The sequence below is a fragment of the Oryzias latipes genome, chromosome 16 (assembly GCF_002234675.1).
Source record: "Oryzias latipes chromosome 16, ASM223467v1".
Lineage (NCBI taxonomy): Eukaryota > Metazoa > Chordata > Actinopteri > Beloniformes > Adrianichthyidae > Oryzias > Oryzias latipes.
This window is the reverse complement of record NC_019874.2, coordinates 25,095,577-25,118,409: the sequence shown is the minus strand read 5'-3', so window position 1 is coordinate 25,118,409 and position 22,833 is coordinate 25,095,577. Positions and strand designations below refer to the sequence as shown.

General features: G+C 38.4%; 1 protein-coding gene across 2 annotated transcripts in view; it reads right to left on the bottom strand.

Moving 5' to 3' along the window:
• LOC101171193 (D(2) dopamine receptor A-like) overlaps window positions 1-17,594 on the bottom strand; it is a 36,034-nt gene extending 18,440 nt beyond the window's left edge. Inside the window, exons 1-3 of one of the 2 annotated variants that reach the window (XM_023963811.1) lie at window positions 17,062-17,594; window positions 1,647-2,045; window positions 748-857 (exon numbers count right to left, since the gene is read on the bottom strand). In XM_023963811.1, coding sequence (XP_023819579.1) covers window positions 748-857; window positions 1,647-2,018 — 482 coding nt within the window. In that variant the 5' untranslated portion in view covers window positions 2,019-2,045; window positions 17,062-17,594. 2 annotated transcript variants of the gene reach the window in all.
• Between the last annotated feature and the right edge of the window lie 5,239 nt (window positions 17,595-22,833).

Here is a 22,833-nt window from a genome sequence, read left to right as displayed (position 1 = left end):
ATGTGTCTCTCTGTCAGAGGAATTAGCACACAGCTGCAGATGACCTGCCTGCTGGGTGTCTCCTCACCTCCCACCGGAGCGGTGAGGAGACACTGAGGTTGATGACCAATCCTAAAAAAAGGGTGTCCATGACAAATAGCTGCATAAAAAGAGGGCACAATAACACAGATTTCCCCCGAACTTTAAGCAGAGTGCAGGGTTCTGATCTTGCGCTCAAGTGGAAACATCTTCAAACTTTATTTTTCATTTCCATTGTTCAATTATTTCTGGGAAATCCCAGAGATGCATCTTCATGGACCCTTTTATTCATTCCTAGATAAAAAGCCTGATTGCTGTATGACTTAGCACACCCTCAGCAGCTGAGAAAATGTATCTATTTCCTTTAGATTAAACAAAAATACAAAAAAAAAGCAGAATACATTTATGTTAGATTTTAAAATCACTAAAACCTGCATAATACTTCTTTGCCTTTTTCTCCACTAATTTACACATAGATTATTGTTTTCATCTTAGAAAATTACTGCTTTCCATTAAAAAACAAACAAACTAGATCCTCACCAGTGAAGACTATGGGCAGGAGGAGAAAATAATTAAGCCCATTGCAATGATCCTGTTTTCTCTGCTATTTTAAACCAGTGAAACTTTATATTTTCAAATAACTTAATCAGTTTTTGGAAGCTTTAAGAAAACAGAAATGGGCACCTGAGTTGGAATGTCTTCCGATTTAAAAGTGGAGGATGAATCTACCTGTCGATGCTGATGGCGCACAGGTTGAGGATGCTGGCGGTGCACATCATGACGTCCAAGGTCAGCAGGATGTCACAGTGGATGAGACTGAAGTGCCATTCTCCCACCACCTTCAGAAGGTAAAAAAAAAAACTCATTTATCACGTTTAAACAACACATGTAATATTTTCGGATACTTCATTTATCCCTCAATGGGGAAATTCTTCTCCGCATATGACCCATCCCCTGGGGGATGGGTCATATGAAGGTCATATGAAGATAATATGAAGGTTACTCCTGCTCAACAAAAACAATTTTCCTCTTTAATTGAACTTTTTGTAAAAGTTTGGCCATGATGCTTGTTTTAATTCATGAATGTTCAAAATAAAATAAAAAAAGTCTCCTTTGTACATGGGTATCATTTAAACTTAGTAATTCATTTTTTTTACCAACTGAAATTCCAGCTGCAGTTACTCATCACTTGACTGAAACTTTAAAAGAATAGATATTTGATTTCATAAAGCACAATCAAAAGTAATAAAATTCACATTGCCCAAAACTTGTAACCATGCTACTTTTTTTTATCTTTAGAGGATTAAACACTTTTAAAAATGGAAGTGGTTCAGCAAAAATGCAAAGAAAATACAAACAAATTAAATTCTAAAATGTCCAATGTGTGAAACGGTTTCATATCCTGGTATTGCCTGCCTGATGTGTGTGTTTTAACATTATTAAACAACATTACACGTCTCTGTTCCAATTCTGGATTAAATTATTGATTGCTTTTGTCTAAAATACACACTTTAAACTTGTTTTATATTATTATTGATGGCAGTAAAATAACAATAATTAAACTGTTTTTCATCCCCTAATGCAGCAGTGCTTTGCTGAGAAAAACCCCAAAATGTCCGCCAACACACCTCCAGGTAGACTCCCCAGGGCATGACCAGGGTGGCCAGCAGCAGGTCGGACACAGCGAGGGAGACGATGAGATAGTTGGTGGTGGTCTGCAGGGCACGCTCCCGTGACACGGCTATGCAGACCAGCACGTTACCGAACACCACGCAGAAGATCAGGAGAACCAGGAGCACGGCGTAGAAATTGTACGGGGGAGAGGAGGGCGACGCCGAGCTGGTGCAATTGGAGGAGGGCAGCAGGGTGGAAGATAAGGTGGGGAAGGACACAGGGGAAGACGAGGGGTCATAGGTGACAGAAGAGGAAAGATTTTTCTCAAGAGAGGAGATGGGGAAAGACAGGGAGGACATATCGTCTGAGGCGTTCAGCGAAGTCATGATCTCTCCCCTGTGAGCATGGTCAGGCTGAAAAACGAGACACAAAGAGAGGAAGTGAAAAATAATGACCACAAATCCTCGAATGACCTGGTCTGCATTTCCTACAAAACCCAGCGTCAAATTGTTTCAGTCAACCAAAATAAAGGAAAGGTCGTTGTTAAACTAGAACAGTAACGTTAAAAGACAGCATAAAGGACAAAGATATGATAAATGTTCCCAGATTTTCATGAAACTCTGAACAAACTGAAGTAGAGATGAAAACCTTCAGCCTTTTATTATTTCTTTTTAAGCAGTGACTTAAATTCATAGAACAAAAACAAAACAAAAAACTGTTTAATTGGAAAAATCTCGTAGCAGTTTTTCTGTTTTTTTTTTTTTTATTTTGATCACAAGTCATGCTTTGACGAGGGGCCCATGAGACTCCCTGTAAAACCTATTTACAATCTTTGCTTCCCATCATTACTGCAAGAGTTTATATCAAAAAGTGTCAAATATATGAAAGCGGAGTGTGTTCTCGTTCTCGCATGAAAAATGACTTCAGCTTCAACAGCTTTGGCTTCTACTGACATGTTTTTAACTCAAAAGAATCCCAGAAGAGTTTAATTGGTGACATGTTTGGAAGTAGAGACACAGCAGCGCATTCTACATTCACAGCGAGCTCTGGCACCGTCTCCCCTGAAATGAACAAAGGTTTCTGCCAATCTGACCAACAACAGCGCAGAAACGCTGCTGTGGATTAAAACAATTACAGGAACATCCAAAAAAGATTTAAAGTGACAATAAATTATTAGGCCTACATATTGATTGATTGAAGCATTAAAAACTTTGAGTCTTGAAAATGAGAATATTGTGAATATTCTGAAATCCATCATTGGAGATCCTAATGAGCTTATTAACTTAACAAACCGCGAACGTTTCCAGACCCATTAAAAAGGACTCAGTCTAGTGTGAGAAAACTGCTGGCTTTGCAGATAACTGGAAGAAAGTCATTGCCATTTATTTGTTTAGCTATTTATTAAATGATAGGGACAAATAAATAGATCAACATATTACAGTGTTCCTTCGTTATATTGCAGTTCATCTTTAGCGGTCTCTGAGTTTCTATGATTTTTTTTCAGTGCAATTTAGTTTGCTTTTTTTGTATTTTCTGTGCCCTGATTGGTTGTTGACCTTGTCAATCAATCTCCTCTGCCATGTCTCCTGTACAGAATGCCTTCAAATTTAAATAACTCTATCATCGCGATCAGATTGTCATTTTCAGTCTTTAATACTGGCATTATTTTTCTATGAGGGTTTGAACTTAGAGAGTTAAAACAAGAGAGATGTTCCCTTCTGTCTGAAAAACATGTATAAAGTGTGTAGTGAGGGGTTTACTGCATGAAAAAAATCACAGACTTCACCTATCAGGAGTTCTTTTAGAACACAACTCCCAAAATATACCAGGAAACACTGTAATGCACAATGATGATAATGGATTGGATTTATCTGTGCTTTTCCAGACGCTCATATTGCTTCCATTGTGTCCATTATTCATTCACTCTTCACTCATACTTGGTGATGGTAGAAGCGTGGCTGCCAGTTCGCACTTACGGTCCCTTCACCCGGTATCAATCATGCACATTCATGCTGGTAGGCAGTAGCATTAAGGGTCTTGCCCAAGGGCCCTCACTGGGTGATGTTAATTGCAGGCTATTGATATGGTAATTGCCCCAGTACCATCATTCCCCTCCGGTAATCCAACCCTGGATGATGAACATCTATCCAGACAGTGATTGACAATTGAACACATCACATGACAGAACAATTGTAGAAGGTTAAAATAATCATTATTTACAGAACTGGTTTACTTTCAACCAATGCTTGAGGGAGTTCTGTAAATGTTTGTGATGAGGGACATTCCCTTATAGGGAGTGAGAGACTTTTCTTGATGGTACTGGTCTTTACAAAAAGAGCGTTTTGTCCGAAGGCTGTTTTTCTCTAAGGGACGTCACAGTCCCCTCTTAAGAGAGGCCCTGGTCCCCAAACTGTCCTTCACAAAAAGCCATTGCTAAATGAGCTGGTTGCTGACAGAAGGCTGTACCCACATTTTAACGCAAAAACCGGATGGGGGGTAAAAAGTTTTTGTAGGAAAACTGGGATAACCGCAGCCATGAGAGAATTTTCAAACAAAATGTGTTCAAGAATTTGGGGGAACATCACAAGGCATAGAGCCACCGCACACAGATGAATCCTAGATAGGGGATTCAAATGTCACATTCCTCATGTCAAGCTGCTCCCGAACCAGTGAGGTCAGAAAAGTCAGGGCTGAGGAGAAAAATAAGTGGACTGAATGAAAGAACATTTAGTACTTATTTTAGAAATCAAAGGCCTTTAGTCTGGAGGGAGAGTGGACAGGCACAGAATTTACATCAGCTCAAGTCAAGTGTGAAATTTCCTCAGTCGCTGAAGTAAAGTCAATATACAGTGTAGCCATATACCAGAAAATAATGGAGCACTTTACGTTCCCGTCTGCTGACGAGCTGTGAGAGGAAGCTGGTTTTATTTTCTGGTAGAATCTGCCCTCGCAGTTAAAGACATACCACAAAATGGTGCAATGAACATGGGGTAACTTTGTTTAACTCACCAGCAAACTCTCTCGACATGAACCCAATAGAGCTGTTAAGAGTAACAACAGACCCAACCACATAGATGACTTTTCGGCAAAAGCAACCTGGTTTTCTATTACTTCATGCTATTCATTACTATTAATTACAACTGTCCCAGGTTATTTTTTCGAAAGTAACCCCCAAACGAAAGTGAATCTTACAATCAGGTGTGCAGCCACAAATGTTCTTCAGGTCCAACTTCCCCACATCCCTCCAATTGTTTTCTAATGGCTCCACTGTTGATGAAGACGTAGTATGACAATCCTTTCATGTTGAAGGCCAAAAACAGGTTTTGATGGCACTTTCACAGATGTGCACAATAGTTTCTGCCATGTGCTCAGGAGCACTTCTGCTACCTCTGAGGCTTTTCTTTTAAATGAGCAAAATTAACAAACCAGATGGCTTTTTATTCTGGATCAGCCCCTAGCGAAACTTTTTATTATTATTATTATTAAAATAAATTTAAGCAACTGGTTTTTAATCATCTGGAGTATGGAGTATGCATATGTATATGTATATATATATATATATATATATATATATATATATATATATATATATATATATATATATATACCGTAATTTCCAGACTATAAGCCGCTACTTTTTTCCAGCGCTTACAGCCGTGCAGCTAATTCAGAGACGCGGCTAATGTATGGATTTAATTGGTGGCCGCCATGTACGTATTTTCGGACACAGTGAATGGTTTGAATTCTCTATCCAACTCCAAGCACAAGTCATTTATTTTTCAACACTCCTCTAAGCAGCCAAACAGCATGGACTTGACTTCAGGTCTTAGACACTTCAGTCATGGTTCAACAAAACGAAACACGCATGCCCAGCCGCATCCCAGAATCCTTTGGTGCCATTAGACCCAACGTGCACGTGATCGCCGCTACAATATGATGAAGATTTCAAGTTAAAAGCAATCGTTAAAAGGAGCGTGAAAAAATCCACCATCACCAACGGGTTTGGAAAAGCCGGTCAGCTGCGTGACGGAGAGAACAGCGCATGGTCCGGAGTGAATTTACCTATGGGTCATAGTGACTCGGCTGGCTGCACGTAAATATGTGGGAATAACATCAGCCTTTATTTTGTCGGGACACGACTGGAAACACAAATTGACGTGATCGTTTTAACGGTTATTAAGGACTGAGCGGAGTTTTGCATTGAAACGCTCACAGCCTCCGTGTGAGCTGGAGACTGCGTGTCGTGTGAGCTGCGGGGCCGATGGCAGTCTGAAGGCTCCCACACGTAACAACGCATCCGCCCCTCATACACAAAACGTACAGTATTAAGTCCGATTGCTCTGCACAGACACGATTTGCTCCGTTCACCGGCGCAATGGGGACGAAGCGCTCCTCCTTGAAGCCGCCCTGGCCAGAGCTGTCGGAGTAGATAGGAAGGGGAGACAAGGAGCGTGCGGGAGCGCGGAGCGCAGAGGCGTCGAGCCATTCTGCAGGCTGCAGCCAGGGCTTACTCGAGGCGTCCGCGGAGCAACAGTGTTTGTTGTGGAAGGAAACTTCTGACGCACGCACCGCGCTAGGGCGGGTATCGCGCTGAGGCGCGCGCTTTTCAGTCGCCGCTGCTTTATTTTGCTGGTGTGTATTTTAACCAGTCCTGTTACTCCCGTAACGCTGCCGCGACACAAGCGGAAGGAGAGCTTTACCCGTTCACCCCTCCATGCACTGCTGATACTTGCTCATTCTTAAACACGTACAACAGAATGGCGAGCCGGGCATTGGCCCCGCCTTTAGCCCCTAAGACTCATGGGAAATGGGGGATCGCGGATGTAAATTTCCTCATCATAACTGAGGGATGTAATGTTGATTATATGGTTACTGTTTGTAATTTTATGTATGATACCTAGATTGTCAATAAGTAAAAAAAACTAAAACAATAAATAAATAAATAAATAAACCATAACTGAGGAACTTGTGAACAGAATAGATCTCCATGCTGTTTAGCAGATGTATATACACTCAAATACATGAGCCTGAGGCAAAGCTGACTCCACCCACTGTGTGCTAATAAATCACACTTAATCTGGGAGTCAGGACGTGACCTGTCAGGATGACAATGTCGCTTAATACATGCGGCTTGTACTCCGACACGGCTTGTGTATGTATAATAGTAGTTAAACACGTGAAAATGGGTGGGTGCGGCTTGTAATCGGGTGCGCCCGGAATTTACGGTATATATATATATATATATATATATATACCTGGAGCAGGCAACAAGGAAAGCTTCAACAGCTAAATACCTTCAACGAGTAAGGCAAGTCCTGAGAAGCCAGCTCAATGGCAAAAATAAGACCCGGGCAATAAACAGCTACGCACTACCAGTTATCAGATACCCTGCAGGAATAATAAGATGGCCAAAGGAGGAGATACAGACCACGGATGTTAAAACATGAAAGCTCCTCACCATGCATGGAGGGTTCCTTCCCAAATCCAGCACCCTGAGACTGTATGCTAGCCGCAAGGAAGGAGGCCGAGGACTAGTGAGTGTAAAAGTCACTATCCAGGATGAAACATCCAAGATGCATGAGTACATCAAGCTCAAGGCCCCAACTGACAGTGTGGTCAGTGAATGTCTCAGGCAATGGAGAGCAGAGGATACAGTGCTGGAGGACAGATCCTCATGAGAGGACAAACCCCTGCAGGGGATGTACCACCGGACCATAACTGAAGTGGCTGATATCAAGAAGTCCTACCAATGGCTAGAAAGGGCTGGCCTACAGGACAGCACTGAAGCACTCATAATGGCAGCTCAGGAACAAGCCCTGAGCACCAGAGCAATAGAGGCTCAGATCTACCACACCAGACAAGCCCCAAGGTGTAGGCTGTGCAAAGAGGCACCTGAAACAATCCAGCACACAACTGCAGGATGTAAAATGCTGGCAGGTAAAGCATACATGGAGCGCCCCAATCAAGTGGCTGGAATAATATACAGGAACATGTGTGCAGAATATGAACTGGAAACCCCAAGGTCAAAATGGGAAACACCTCCGAAGGTGGTAGAGAATGAGAGGGCAAAGATCCTGTGGGACTTCCAGATCCAGACTGATAGGATGGTAATGGCGAACCAACCAGACATAACTGTATTGTGAATATAAAATGCTCCCAAAAAGCTATAAATGCAAAAAACAGATAAAAATAAAACAGAAGAACATCAGCTAATAGCTATACTGCATAGCCAGTTGTAATTGATTTATTTAGTCCATAGTTGCAGCTCTCTTGTCCCTTTTTTCCACCATTGAAGGTTACATTGCTCAAAAGTGAGTGTGAGCACCTTTTCTCTCAATAATACTTAATACTAACCTCACATTCAAGACCTAATGTTATCATACAACTTTCTATGAAATCCCTTATTTATTTATTTTTGCACATAAGCCTTCATTTTTAATGACATGGATGTTTTTATTATTGGCAGTTGCCTGTAAGCAGCTCTGTAAACTGTCCCTGGAGGAGATTAGTGCTCAGCTGTGCTCTAATCCACCGGTTCATGGCCGCTGCCGCCAGTAAAAGGTTGGTTTAATTTCATTTTAGGATAGAGTTCCTCCCCACCAATGGGAAATGGGACAGCAGGTGCTCTAATGTGCTAACAGCCCAGAACACCTGTTTGTGGGTGTGATGAGGTCATTTAGAAGTGAAGCGGAAAGAAAGGATTATCCACATCCAAGCAAAAATGCATAATCTTTAAAAGAACCCATCTTGCTTGGAAAATTCAGTTATTCCCTGAGGGTTCTTTTTTTTCTTTTAAGTTCATGTTTTTCTACTTAAGTAATTATGGATCAGTGCAAAAGCTGTATGTATCTGTCTGTCAGTCATTAAGTCAAAAATCCATTTAAGTTTTTTCTCTGCTGTGGAAATAAAATGACAAACAGAGAACAGGTTTTTTGTGTTTATTACTGTATGAAAGGTTCATGAAAATAATGGAACCTGCTGCTCCCGAGCAACATCAATATTTTCACCCATGTGCAGGCTCTCCATTTGTATCAGTGAGATATTCAGGTATCGTCGCAAGAATACAGAGCCTGTCACATCAAGGAGTTAGAGGAAAAAAGATGTGATCAGTCAATTAACCTTAACCAAAGGTGATGTTTCTGTCACCAGCGCTGTGAACTAATCAGAATGTGACAACATTATAAGATCAATAAATGTTCCCGTCTCACAGAAGTTAGAGGTGTATCACTGACTGTGGAGCATGGATGCAACTCGGTTTGATATTGACTTGAACCAGATGAAGGATGAATGGGGAGCATCACAGAGGCTTTGTTTCAGCGTGGAAAGAGGTCAGTCGGATTATTAGAGGGGGAGGCGGCAGGGATGGCACTCAGCCGGGACCAGAGATCACATAAAACTGCTATTGCCAGATTTTTAAGAGTGCAGAATGATTGTTCTCTAATGAAATTGCTGATGATAACAAATAGCACAGCTTAAGTCATTGCTCTTCACATTTACATTCCTACAAATGAGGTTCAGTTTCACTAATCATCGTTTTTATTGGGGAATAATCATTTGAGAAATGTTATTTGTTTTTTAATAATGATAAGTGTGGACTTCCTACAAGCTCAATCCTGATTGGTGTGAGTGGTTGCTATAGAAACAACAACTCGACAGATTTGGTCTAATGACTGCAACTGAATTGATTTCAGTCAAGTTCTCCTTAACAGTCAATAAAAACCACATATTTGCTTGCTGTGAATGCAAATTTCCTTTTTTTTAATACAGGCTTACGTTTAAGTTCCCCTCAAAACACCCGAAAGACAGCATTCCTGGCAGAAGAAGAAATAAAAAATGAATTTGAGCACATCAAAGGCAGAGATGCCCCAAAGACAGGCAGCCAGACAAGGAAAAGACTATTAACTAATAACAGACTGTAGCTCTGCGCTCCTGTGAAAAGGCTGGTGTTGGTAATAGGAAAAGGGGAAAATGAGCTTCTCCAACTGAACTAGATCCTTTTCTGCAGAGAGCAGCTCAATTTAAAACTCAAATATTTTGCTTTGTTTAAAGAAGCCAAAAACCTCAAATCTTGATTGTTTATTTTTTGTAAATTAACAGAAGTCTATGAAAACAGGAAAAACAAAAAACAAAAAAACCAACAGCAGTCATTTCAGATTTGCATTGTGAAAACAGCTGACAAAAGCTAAAGCTTTCCGAGACTGTCGATGGGGAACTATGTCGGACCCCCTGCTGTGTTTAGCGGTGGTTTTTACCACAAAGGCGGCACATGAAAGTAGCAGATGACAAGAGCCTGCGACAGAAAAACTGAGATGAAAGTTTTAAGCACTGCAGTGTTGCAAAGACTGATCTGTTACCGTCAGAACTGTGACCGGAGAGGCTAAAACTAGACCTTACATGCTGATAAAAGACAACAGAAACAATTCTTTTTTTAAATCCTGTGATTTTTCACATGCTCTCTGCACTCTCTGACTTTCCACTATCACAACTTTAACACAGACATTTCTATTCGGCTCAAAAGAAAGACAAGCTTTTTGATAGTTTACTTAGGTGTTTGATCTTTCCTGTTAAGAAAGATTTTTGGTCTGATGCAAAGATTTGACTGTCTTATAAGGAAGAGACTTTGAAAGCACTACTAATAACAGATTTTGTGATGAAGAACGAGACACAATCCTGTGATGTAACTGTGTCTTCATGGAAAACATACATAATGATAAATCAATGAATTATTATATTAAATACAATTTATGTGAGACGTCTATTTTTCTAAATGGAAGCTTTTAAAAACTCAATTAAAAAAAAAACAACAAATAAGAGAAAACATGGATTTCATTGAGTTTTGTTGAGGCTAGAGAAGAGTTAAATAAAGCACATCATTGTTTAGGCTGGTGGAATAACTCTATTCAATTTGTTTCAGCTCAACTTCAGACACAACTTAAAATGCAAACCTATATAATTTTATTTTAAAAAGCATTACTAAAACTCAGTACACTAACTACGCAGAGAACCCAATTAACCAATAAATCGTATCCATCTAAACAAGTCTAACTTGTGAAACATCAGCGATCCATGACTTGCCTGAGTTGAGGCGACCCAATGAGCATTTTGGTTTTTTGTGGGGAAAAAGGCTGTCAGTTGTCCATGACCATTGACCACATAGAGAGATAGAGAGCATTGGGTGGCACCACTGGTTCATTTGTATTTGGCCAATTTAAAACCAGCTTTTCAAACTTTTTCAAACAGGGACAACAAAACCTCTTGACTCCATTGGAGCCAAAAGGTACTTCCTGTTTGGAATCCTAGGGGGGGGGGGGGGGGGGGTCACTCAGTCCAGTTCTCTTATACAGTCAAGGATTTAGACCTAAACATTTGTTCCCTTTATCCCGGTAAGACTACAGATTCCAACGCACACGGCTAAAAACAGAAAAGAAATCAAAAAACTTCACAGAACCTATCCCTACCATGATGGCCAATTTATCTTGTTTTTCATCCTAACAATTATTTTTCAAAACACCCAGTGGCTAATCTCTGACTTAAAGTGGGACAGCCTCACAGCCTTTTTTCAAATGCAGAAGCAGGCAACCAGTTTTTCACATTTTCTGGCACAGTGTCATGCAAAGCTTTTGGGTTTTGTAGAATAAACAAAATAACTTAACAGGCCTTATCTGCATCTCTCACAGAGCTGAATTATGTTGCTTGGTAACTGTGAATAAATCCCAAACTCCTGCAACTTTTACTTTTTACGGTTTTGTGTAGATCTCACCAAATCCTTCATGTCCATCACCTACTTTCTGTTATCTTTTCAACTTATCGGTTTGGTTACATTTTTAAATTTGGATATTAAGCTAAGTTTCCCCTTGGTAAAGTTTGCTAAAGTTTTGTCTTTAAAGCCATGTTTAACTATGTGGCAACATTTGTTTTCTTCCATGTAAATGACGAACAGGAAAGAGTGTCTGAATGCAGGAAATAAAACAGATCTTTGCAATCACAAACATTTTTCTATTTAAAAAAGAACACTGAACACATTCAGACCACGATAAACTCAGCAAACACGTTTCTGCAAGATATGCTTTGAAATGCAGGATAAACCAATGTTTATATTCACACATTTATATTACTTACTTACACAACAGGCAAGAATACAAACACGTTCGGATTCTGACACATTAAAACAACCAATGTCATCTGATTCAGTGAGATATTATTTTTAAGGCCAGGTCTTATGATCTTGGAGTCTCCAGGAAGAACAAAAACTTCCAGTTTAACCTGAACAACAAATGTAAGAAAATTCTGACATTTGGGAAATTTCTACATGGAGAGTGATGAAGTTTTGGGGAAATTGTTTTCTGTTTATGTTTAAAATGATGGGGGGTTATTAAATAAAACTTACCTTATAAGGTACCTTTTCAAATCTAAAAAAAAAAAATCCAAAATTATTGTTGGTACTATTTTTGTTTTAAAAGTTACAGCAAAACACCAGTTAAATTGAGGATTTTATTTTCATCTACTAAGTAAAGTAAAGTTGGTTGTATGAAATTATTGAGGTTGTCTTGGCTGCATTGACTATTGAAGTCTTATGGCCATGTCACATGGCCACTATAAACAACACGTCTGGAATTTCTGTCTTTCATTGTACATGTGTAATTTATATAAGTACATAATATATGCATATTATATAAGTGTTTCTTATGTTTGTCATTTAAGCAGTCCAAAATTTTGGATCGGTTGAGAATTACGCAGTTTATGCGTATTTTACAAAGTTTAGACACAATTATTCTGCAAATCTTAAGCAGCTGTGCGTGACTTTTGCAAGATGCACACGCAAATTTGTGGCTTTCCACAACCGTTTCACGTATGTCCTGGTTTCTCTAATAAACTATTCACACATGTACCATCGATGTATAACTTTCTTTTTGTGTATACCGCACACATATCACAAATCTTGGGCCAGATTTAGCTTTAACGTTGATTCACATGTTATTTGAGTGATTTATTTGTACTTCTAATGTGGTTCATTAACTAACTTTTCTCACTTTTTCCACGTATGACCAATTTTCATTCGTGCAAGATGTACAAAATGTTCATGGTGGCTGTTTGGAAAGCGAGGCTCTAAGTAAGTTTCCATTGCATAGCATAGCATGAAAAACCCAACAAAACTAGCCAGTTAAACAAGACTTTTCTCCCATTTTATGTTGCTAAAACCCCCCCGTTAAACATTCCTTTGCACATTTTTAAAATGCTATTTGTCTGCACTTTCTATCTCATTAAAGGTTTGTTTGAATTTTCATTCATGAAGCCCAAAAGGAATTTGAAAAATGATCAGGAAATGTTTTCTTCTGAAGGTTATACTTTGTTCCTTTCAAAGAGGTCACACTTTAAGAGGATTTACTGCAATATAGCACAACTTTGAAAAGAAAATGCCAGTTTGCTTTTAAAAATTGCAAATCTAATAAAAATGATTTCTTTCATCTCTTCACCTTTCCTTCATCTCTATTACTCCACTTTACAGTGATTGTCTAATTACGTAAGAAACCTGCGGGAAAAAAAGCTCCATACTTCATCATTTTCAAATATCCATGTGAACCTCAATGTTAGTCTTGAAGATTTGTGAACGTAGTTATATATTCTATAAAATAAGTTTTATCTGTAACAAGTTTTTAAGGAGGTCATTAATACTTTAGCTGGGATTTTTTCTGAAGATCAACTATTTTCTGAAACTTTCAAGTAAAAAAAGTTTCCTAAAATGTTGAAATATTCCCTTTTCTACTCTCAATTACCAAGATTTTAAACAGTAACACCCAAACTTTTGAGACCATATCTATTAAACATCATTGCAGGAATTCTGTCCGGATTCAGCTTTGGTCTGCTCCGTGCAGCAGCTCCTCCAGCGCTGCGATCCATCTGAACCCGTGTTTTACAGGGGAGGCTGGTAATTACAGATGGAAAACAAGGCTCTCACACACCTCACAATAAGCCTTTTTACTGGAAAAAAAAAATTCCAACAACTTTGTAGTTAAATAAAAAGTAAAAAAAGGAAAATAGACAAAAGAAATTCTCCACTCCAAACTATTTGATGCTTGCAAAGATTTTAAACCTTGTTTTGAGACATTCAAGACAGTGTACCAGAATTAAATTGTTTTAACTTATCTTTGGTCTACACCTTTCCAGGCTTTTCTTAAAATCAGCACAGTCAAACAGAACTAAGATCTAAAAAAAAAAGAGGACATTATTGTTAAAATGAATCTAAATCATTTTGCTTCATCCTGTTGACAATAGACAGACTTAAAAAATGCCCTAACATTTTGGTTTTAATTCTAAGGATGTTATTCTAAAGTTCAATAAATGTTGAAAAGTTAGACTGGCATTCAGTGTCATAATTTTAGAAACAAAAATTTACACTTATGTTCTAAGAATAAGTGCTAGTTTTAGATTTTTTGAGGATTTATTAAGATGGGCCAATTTTTTTTAACCAAGATTCAAATTCAAATTAATTTTATTTATATAGCACCTTTCATGACAGCAAAGACAGCTCAAGGTGCTCAAGATTACATTCTCATTTTGTTCACTTTTTCTTTTTATGAGTCATTTCCACAAGTTTTATGTCACTAATCAAAGTAAACTACAATGAGGTACATATAAACTAAAAGAAAAATCATTTGCTTAGAACATAGAATAAATCTACTTATTATTGGGCTGTATACCATTGAATTTGAAGTATTTCTATCTAACATTTATCCTTCTTAGCTTATTTTTCCCCTTTTGAATGTTTGTGAAGAACTCCTTTTTTCGACATTTTTATATCTTAAGGATAGAACACTTTACTTCTTTTTAGTACTTAAGATTCATGTACTTTTGCTCATTTTGGAAAAAAAAAATCAAAAAACATCACAGTTTGCGCTCTAAAAGCTTCAAGAAACTAAAAAATGATGTTTGGCACTTTATTTGTTAAGAAGCCTGTGTTGCATCTGCAAGGATGGCAACATTTATTTAGACAAGATCAAAAGAATAATTCTTTATTAAGTATTGATGATGAACAACTTTTACAGAAGCATTTTCACTCTCTAGAAAGAGATGCTTTTCAAGTGTGTGCGATGTAAACCAGCAGGGTGTCACATGCACAGGCTCAAAGGGTGCTAAAAGTGAGAAAGCTCTCAGAAGCAGAGGAAGCGGGAATGTGTTGCTAATGTGTTATCAGCAGATCATGGAGTTGTAGTCGATGCTTCTGCCTCATCCCGTTATCTGGCATGAATGAATAATAACTCGAAGCAGCATCACTGCTTTTCAGGGACAGATTAATCTAGGGATGCCTTTATGATTCTGAATATGATTTTTTTTTGTCCTGAAGAACACAAGGCAGGAACATAAATTGGACCAGCTGTGTTAAGCAAACTTAAATCAAAAAAGCTTTAAAGAAAAAAAAAGAAAATAACTTTGTAGAGAAGATTCTTTGCCATGCTTACTTTTCAAGTTTTAATTTATAATTCTCTGCAAATTTCCTCTTCTGGACTCTGTAGAAACTAAACCCTGGATTTGTTTCCTGTTATGTTTTAGTTCGGGATTTTTTGGGATCATGATGTTCAGTTCAAGTTTTAAAGCAAAGTCAAGACCGTCCAAAGGACTTTGACTTTATCCTTGCACAGTCCGCTGCTCTTCAGAACACAACTCTTATCTTATCGCTCCATCCATTCTGTTCCGGATGCATTTGACAGGTCTATTACATTCTTGGCCTTGTCTGCCCCCAATTCTATTGAAAAAAAGGATTAAGGGTAAAAAAAAAAAAGAACAAAAGGAGACTTTTTTAAATATAACCCTCTTTTGTAGTTTTGATTTTTCTTAGGCTCTAATAAGCTAGTCTTCAATAAATATTTTGTTTTCTTTATACTTTAGAGGCAGATTTGAATGATGTCCAGCTGCAGTGTAATCGGCCCTATGCTAAGACCAGGGCAAAAATAAATAAAAAACAATTGTGCTTTTCAACCATCAGCTCTGATTAAAACAGAGCAAAAATGCACAAAATATTACGTTTTATAAACATCACATCAACATTAGGGGCATATATTAATGTGAAGGATAAATTTGACTTGCAGATGTCTTCATTTTTCATCAAACTGTAAATTTAAGATGCTATCTTTTAGAAAAACACTTCATGTATTTTTCCCCTTTGCCCATCATCATAAAATGCATTTGGATCTTATGGTAATGCACACTAAGACACTTATAAAGTAATGAAACTGACGGGCTGCTCATTAACCCAACTACAGGTTAGACATACTATAGGTGTTCGCTGACAAACAAAAGGATAGAACGTGTAGTAATTACTCATCCCAACAATTAATGAACAAGCAAAGAGATTTATTTCAGTGCTGAGTCAAACTTGGAGACGTCGGCCCTGAGGCACTGTTCCCCAATCAGCCAAAAACATCCATTATTTAAAGTTTGGGCATCCTTGTTATCATTTATTTAAAACGAGTCGCCTCAGCTTTTGGAAGTCAATCCCAAACGACGTGCGCCCGATGCTGTAGACGAGGAAACAGACATCCAACTTGGACTGCTCGTGAAAATGGGTCAGTGGGAAGAAAATAACATTCCAAACAGCCACAACTTTTTCTGTTTGCAAATGAAGAATGTGCTAATTCAAAAAAGAAACTTCAAACTAACAAAAAGAAATCACATGGCACAGATGGTTCACACATAGGGGGTGGCAATAAAACCGGATGTAGGCGCTATTTTCACACCTGTGCACGTATCCCACAGCCGTCTCATTATATGCACAGATTTACACAGAATTCAACCGTGAGCTAAACAGAACATAAATCTACCACAGCGTCATTTTGATCTACCAGGAATGCAAAAACAGCTAAATGTGCCAAATAAAGAATCACTAAATAATGCAGCAACGAAATAAAATGGACGATAGTTTTTAAAAAGTTAATAATCATGAGAATAGTAACAGAATAATTCAGATTATTGCCCAGAACAGTTTCAAGACTGTGGCAGGACTCTCACTCGATCTCGTATTGCTGTCCGACTTTCCTTCTCATTCATAGCCTCTTTTTGATCACAGAAAAAAATATAACTTTAACTCTTTCCAGAACTACAGGTTTATCCTAAATTATGATTTTAATTAGTATCCAGTTCTTCAAACCATCTTTAGAAATATATATTTATTTAAACTGAAACGTGTTTTAATATTGTTGCTTTCAATACATAAAACATTTAGAACATTTAGAATCTTTTTTTAAAATATATAAATATTATTCTGTTGATTTTCCCCCTGAATTCTGTCTCAAAAGTCTGAAGAACAAACTTCCATGCAGATAAAGTTTCCCCTTAAAAGACTAATTGAACAAAAGTTTATCCACTTTAGCATTATAAAATGCTCTTTCTTAGCCACAGATGCAGAATGAAAATGCAGTCATTTCTTTAACTTACTGTTCTTGTCTCTTGATGTTGTGTTGCAGATCAGAGGAGACCGACAGGCTGACCGTGAGGCTGCAGCTCCCATCAGCAGTTTCCAGCCATCTCTCTGACCCCGGCTCAGTCTGGGGGAAACGATCATCCGCTCCAAGCTGACAGCGCTTTCCCCCCTTAGTGTGTCGCCACTAAATTCAGCTCGGCAGGAGCGTGGCAGAAGAGAGGTGCAGTTAGGCAAGGAGGAGGAGAGAGGGAGCGTGATGCCGTTTCATTTGTTGGTGTGTGAAAGAGCAGACACTCTGTTGGCTGAGAGGTATAAAAAGAAGGTGGAGTCAGGCACATTTTAGTTTTTGTCAAATTAGACATCATGCTCCTAGAGCAACAAAAAGATTGGATGTCAAGGGCGAGTAACATGTTAGCCTTCAGCAGACTTTAAATCTGAGCTCAGTTAAGCATAAGAAGCAGCTCATCTCTCAGCTATTTTGCTTTACCTTCCATTTGTAGGTAATGAGGGGAGCCAGGCAGCTTGGTGGAAGGACAAAGCAGTTTGACAGAGTAAAAACAGTGAAAAACAATCAAAGATCCACCTGACAGTCTGAAAAAAAAACAATTAAACAATTAGTGGAGGGGAAAAAAAGTTATTTTAATTCTCTGTAACATTCCTTTTTTTTTTCTGGTTTACATAACCCTATTGCTATCCAATGGGGTCCAGATGACCCGATCCTTACATTGACGTGTTCTACCTACCATGACAAAGGTGGATAAAGGTGGAAAGATTTCATGTAATCCGTGGACACCAGTGAAGATCACAAATCATTGAAGAAAAAAGGTTCAGCGCACTGTCTAGTGGGTCTAGATGACCCAACTCCCAATGTTAAAGTGCCTAGGATAGCACAAGGGTTAAACAGATAAAGAAAAACACTTGAGTAGATGACCTCCTTATAGGCATATTAAAGACCATCTCCAATGAAAATTATGTTTGGTATTTTTAACATGTTCTTGCAGCATTTTTCGAACGATGTAGGAAAAATATTCAGAAAAAAAAGCTTAAAATTTAAATTTTGAGTACTTCTTTATTCAGATCTACAGAGCCCCTAAAGGGCCATTGAAGAAAAAAAAATGTTTTAAAGCAAAAAAAATAAACAACCGCTTAGTAATGCTAGGATGGGGGTGTGAGGGGCTGTAAGCTAGCAGGAAAGAGTGTAAACAAAGTCTACAACTCTAAGGGCAAACTTCTGATGAACTCCTGGCGCTCGGCAGAAACTATGTCCTAAAAAACAACATATCTTTTGATTTTACCTAAGAGCTGCATCACCTAATTAAAAGACCACAGGGAACACCTTTAAAATAGATCAAACGATGATAAGAGGGCATTTTAAGAAGGACATTTAAAGTACATCCAATGGATACCTGTTGTAAACAGCTCTAGAGTCACGATTAAAAATAAAATATAAATACAACCCAACAGGGTCCATAAGTGCAAAATATGTCGGTGATGCCCACAGTCCTCTCTGGGTTCCAGGGAAGGTCTCCCACTTCAGTTTGGCGCATCAGTGGAACCTGTGGGACACAAGATGCTGTTAAGCTTTTAATTCTTTTTACAACGTGTTTTTATCGTGATCAGCTTTACGCCTAAAATGGCGAGAAAACAAGTCTGCATGGAGCTGTGTGTTTAGACTTGTATTGATTTTTAAATCCTGACAGATTGGTTAATGAGGAACGAGGGTTGTTGGAAGCAGTGCAACAAACTGAAATGAGTGTTACTCCTCAGAGTCGAACTGCATTTATCTCCAACAGAACCTCCATTCATTGTATATTATTTAGCACAAATAAAAGAAACATACAGGCTTATCATGCCATATAAAGATAAACATGAGGAATAAAACAACAAGATATGTAATATTATAAAACAAGAATACAGAGCAACAAATAGAAACAAAATGTCTACATTTTATTCTGCCCATTTTATAGATCCATACGATATATAATTTGATAACAATACCACAGTAAATATGTTGATAAAAGTATGTTTTTTAGTTTAGTTTTGCAGGTTGATAAAGAAATTGAGTTATTTACCAGATCTATTGAAATGTGTTGAAAACTATTCTCGGCTGTAAAAATATATAATCGTCATTTTTGCTTAACTATAATTGATATTCAGGTCTGTTTTGCATTTGTTGCAGCTTTTAAAATGCATTTGTCCAAAAGCTAATGTCTAAAATTTATTCCAAAAATCTAAATTAATTTTGTTTAAATCATATAGTCTATGAAAACTGTATCTGTGAAGTTAGAAACATGTGGAAAAAGGCATTTATGTTTGCAGTTAATTAAAAGATGTGTTTTAAGGTTTGTTCTTTTGTCGTCTACTGATAAAATTATGAATTTACTTAACCTGTTCACAGATTCTGAACTTTAATTAAATGTCCTGTTAAATCCTCCAATATTTCTTTTTTAACAAGCATAGACTGTTTACCAATGACACAAAGCAACAGTTTTAATTAATGATGGCATTTATCCAAAATTGTCACATACAGACAAATCCACTATGACTAATCAACCAATTCCAACTGCACTCCACCGCCTATTTTCTTGCTTTATTTTTTTACTGGAGCATTGCTGCTAATCTTCAGCAGATGCTGGTTGTCATGACAATGTTGTTTTTGTTTTTTCAAACTAAAGGTTAAAATTCTGCATTCATATAGTTCATCTATGAGGCAAATGTCTTACCAAAAAAAAAAAGTTCCTGTAAATGTATCCTTATTTATCCTTCTGCAGCCTCTTTGACGGCTGATATTTTTCTTCCCGCCCTTCCGACCCAATTTACTCAAAGTCATTCGCCACAGCCTGGAAATAATTAAAGTTTGATTTACTGCTTTAAGAGCAGAGGTCAACTTGTACTCCAATACTACCTTAACTCAAAAGCAGCTGAGAACCGCAGGTACCTTAATTACAAAAATGCACAACGTGCAAAATGATCTCAGCAAAAAAACACATAAATTACAGCTTCCTTATCAATTCTTTTTCTTCTGACAGATTCATTTGGAGTTAAAAAAGTCTGGTTTACAATACATTTTGCTGTCATAGAGCTAAAGCGTCTGACTTTTTATTTGCAGGTTTTATTTTTAGCATAAAAAACAGGCAGATAGCAAATGCTGTGATCCTTCTTTGACATAAAAGATAAATATATGAGAACATATTCAGTACTCACCATGGAGTGGACTTGCATCAACATGGGGTGAGCACATAAACAATCTGTTGGCCTTCCTTCACACACACACACTAGTCTTTGACGACGAAGATGGAGTTAAAATGTGCGCAGCTCTAACAGTTAACGATAAAGATCTGTTTAGGTCACTTAGACCTCGCAGTTACAGAAATTAAACATCAAAAAGAAGAGGTTAGGGAGAAGGGAGAAGCAGTAGGGGTAGGAGAAGAATTTCAGATAAATCCAATAGTTATCAGTGATCATGCACCAGTTTCCATTACTATATCTAAGAACTTATCAAATGTATAATTTAAAAACTGGAGGTTTAATGCATCTCTGCTTAAAGACGAAGATTTCACTAATTATTTTAAAAGAGAGTGGGACATCTTTATAAAAACGAATGATACTCCGGATGTTACACCATGTGTTCTTATGGAAGTGGCAAAAACGGTAATGACAGGTTAAAAATTATTTCCTTTTCATCTAACAAAACAAAAACTGAATAAAAAAATAAAGTAAGAACCCTGGATGTTGTTAAAGATCTGTTCTAAAAAATCGTAATACATTTAAACTTGAATTAAATATAAACAAACTCAATTTCAGCTACAAAGACTTCCATTGGAATAATTTGAACAAGCAAACATATCTGGTACATTCTTAGCTTATCATTTAAAAAAAACAAAGAAAAAAATCACAATCCCCTCAATTAGGGAAGGAACAGGAATATCACCCATGACACAAAAGAAATAAGAAGTTTAAACAAAGAATGGAGGAATCTGTATCGCCCCGGCCCGTCATTTTTAATTGCACCTCTTTAGTAAACATACATACAGTATACACACACACAGCGAAAGGGGGACGGTCACATTGTTCTCCGTCTCTTGCCCCCCAGACTGGGTAGGGCGGGCCAGCGGCTGCTGCAAAGACCTTGGTGCCAACCCTGGGTCCATGCGGCTCTTTTCCACACGGTGAGGGAGTCCACCACATCTGAGTTGGGGGAACCATATCGCCCGAGGAGCAGGTAGGGCCCTTTTTCTGGGCACACCAGGGCACCCCAATTTTTCCATCGTTGCTCACAGCAACTAATGCCTGGTTTGCAGGTTAATCGTCCCCTGGCCCCATCTGGGGCCTCTGGTAGTCGCCCGGGTGTTCAGTGTGGGCGGACCATGGGTTGTCCCAGCCTGCCTCTGGGGGTGGGAGTGGGGGCGCTCTGGACTCCCTGGCGGTGGCATGCCTGTCATCAAAGCCCCAGCGTGGGTCTCGTGAGGTTGGGGGCATTGGGTCTGGGCCTGGAGCACCTTGGGGTGGGACTCTGGCTCTGTGTGCTCTCTGTTCCTCCTACTCATGGGCCGGGGGGCTGCCGGGTCTTGTCCTCCGTCTCCGAGGTGGGGGTCCTGTGCCCGTGAGGGTGGTTGTTCCCGGGACTTTGTCTGTTTTTACACCTTTCTCCAAGAATATCGGCTATGCAAATCTTTTGTGTACTTGTCTGTGTCTTGTGAGATCAATCTTCCATCAATAACGTCTGAATACATTTAAAACCTTTAAATAGCTGTGTGCAGACTATTTGTTGGTATTTGTATGTGAAAACCAAGTCATGCAATAAACTCATGATACTCTTATGTTAAGACTCTGTCTCACCAACTGCCCCCCCTCCCCCATATCTTAACCCCTTATCCACCCATCTCTAACATCCCACTCTCTTTCCTCTCTTCTTTTTATCTGACTGGTCCAACAAGGGATGCATAGAAATATAATTATTATAAATAAAGCTTAGCCTCAGATACAAAAGGGGTTTATAGAAATAAACACTGTGTCTGAGGATCCATAAACCTCTGCTGGAACAGTAAAATATGTCCAACATAAGAGGACTTCAGCTCTTATCTGCTCAGGTGTTGGACAGGACAGAAAAATTATAAAAAAAAACATTTAAAATTTAAATGTCAGTTAATGATTTAACAAAAATAAAGGATTCTTGTAAAGGCTTAGTGAGAAGGAAAGTTTGAACTGTGAATTTGTTTTTGTGTAAATCTGTTTTTAAAGGATTTTGTCTTGATAATTGACTCAATTTTCTTACAAAATTGTAGATTAGTTGTTCCAGAAGCTTTCTTAGTGCATTTATAACAGGAAGGCAGTAGAGGGTAATGCAATAAAGACATTGACTACAGAATCACATAATCACATGACCAGTCCTTGGCTTCTAAAGAATAATAAACCATCTCTCTAAAGTGGCATCATCTTTACGAGAAAAAGAGCCCTGTAACAAAGGATCTGTGCTGGCTCTTTGTCTGACAGACTGGCTCCATCAAGGAAAAAAAAAAAAAGTTTTGACAAATGATGAAAAAACCAAGTGACGAGTAAAACAAAGATATAGAAGAAACATTTAGAAAATTGAATTCTGCATCTTCCCGTTACAGAAAAAGAAATGTGCACTTAGTCTACAAAAATGTTCAACCAAAGGACAAGGGAGAAGATGACCAGGAAGTTTGGGAAGCATCGTCTTCTCTCTGCCATCCACAAGATGGATATGTTTTTAAGTGGAAGATGACAAAGTTTTAGGCTGATGCCATCAGCTGCAACAGACCGAC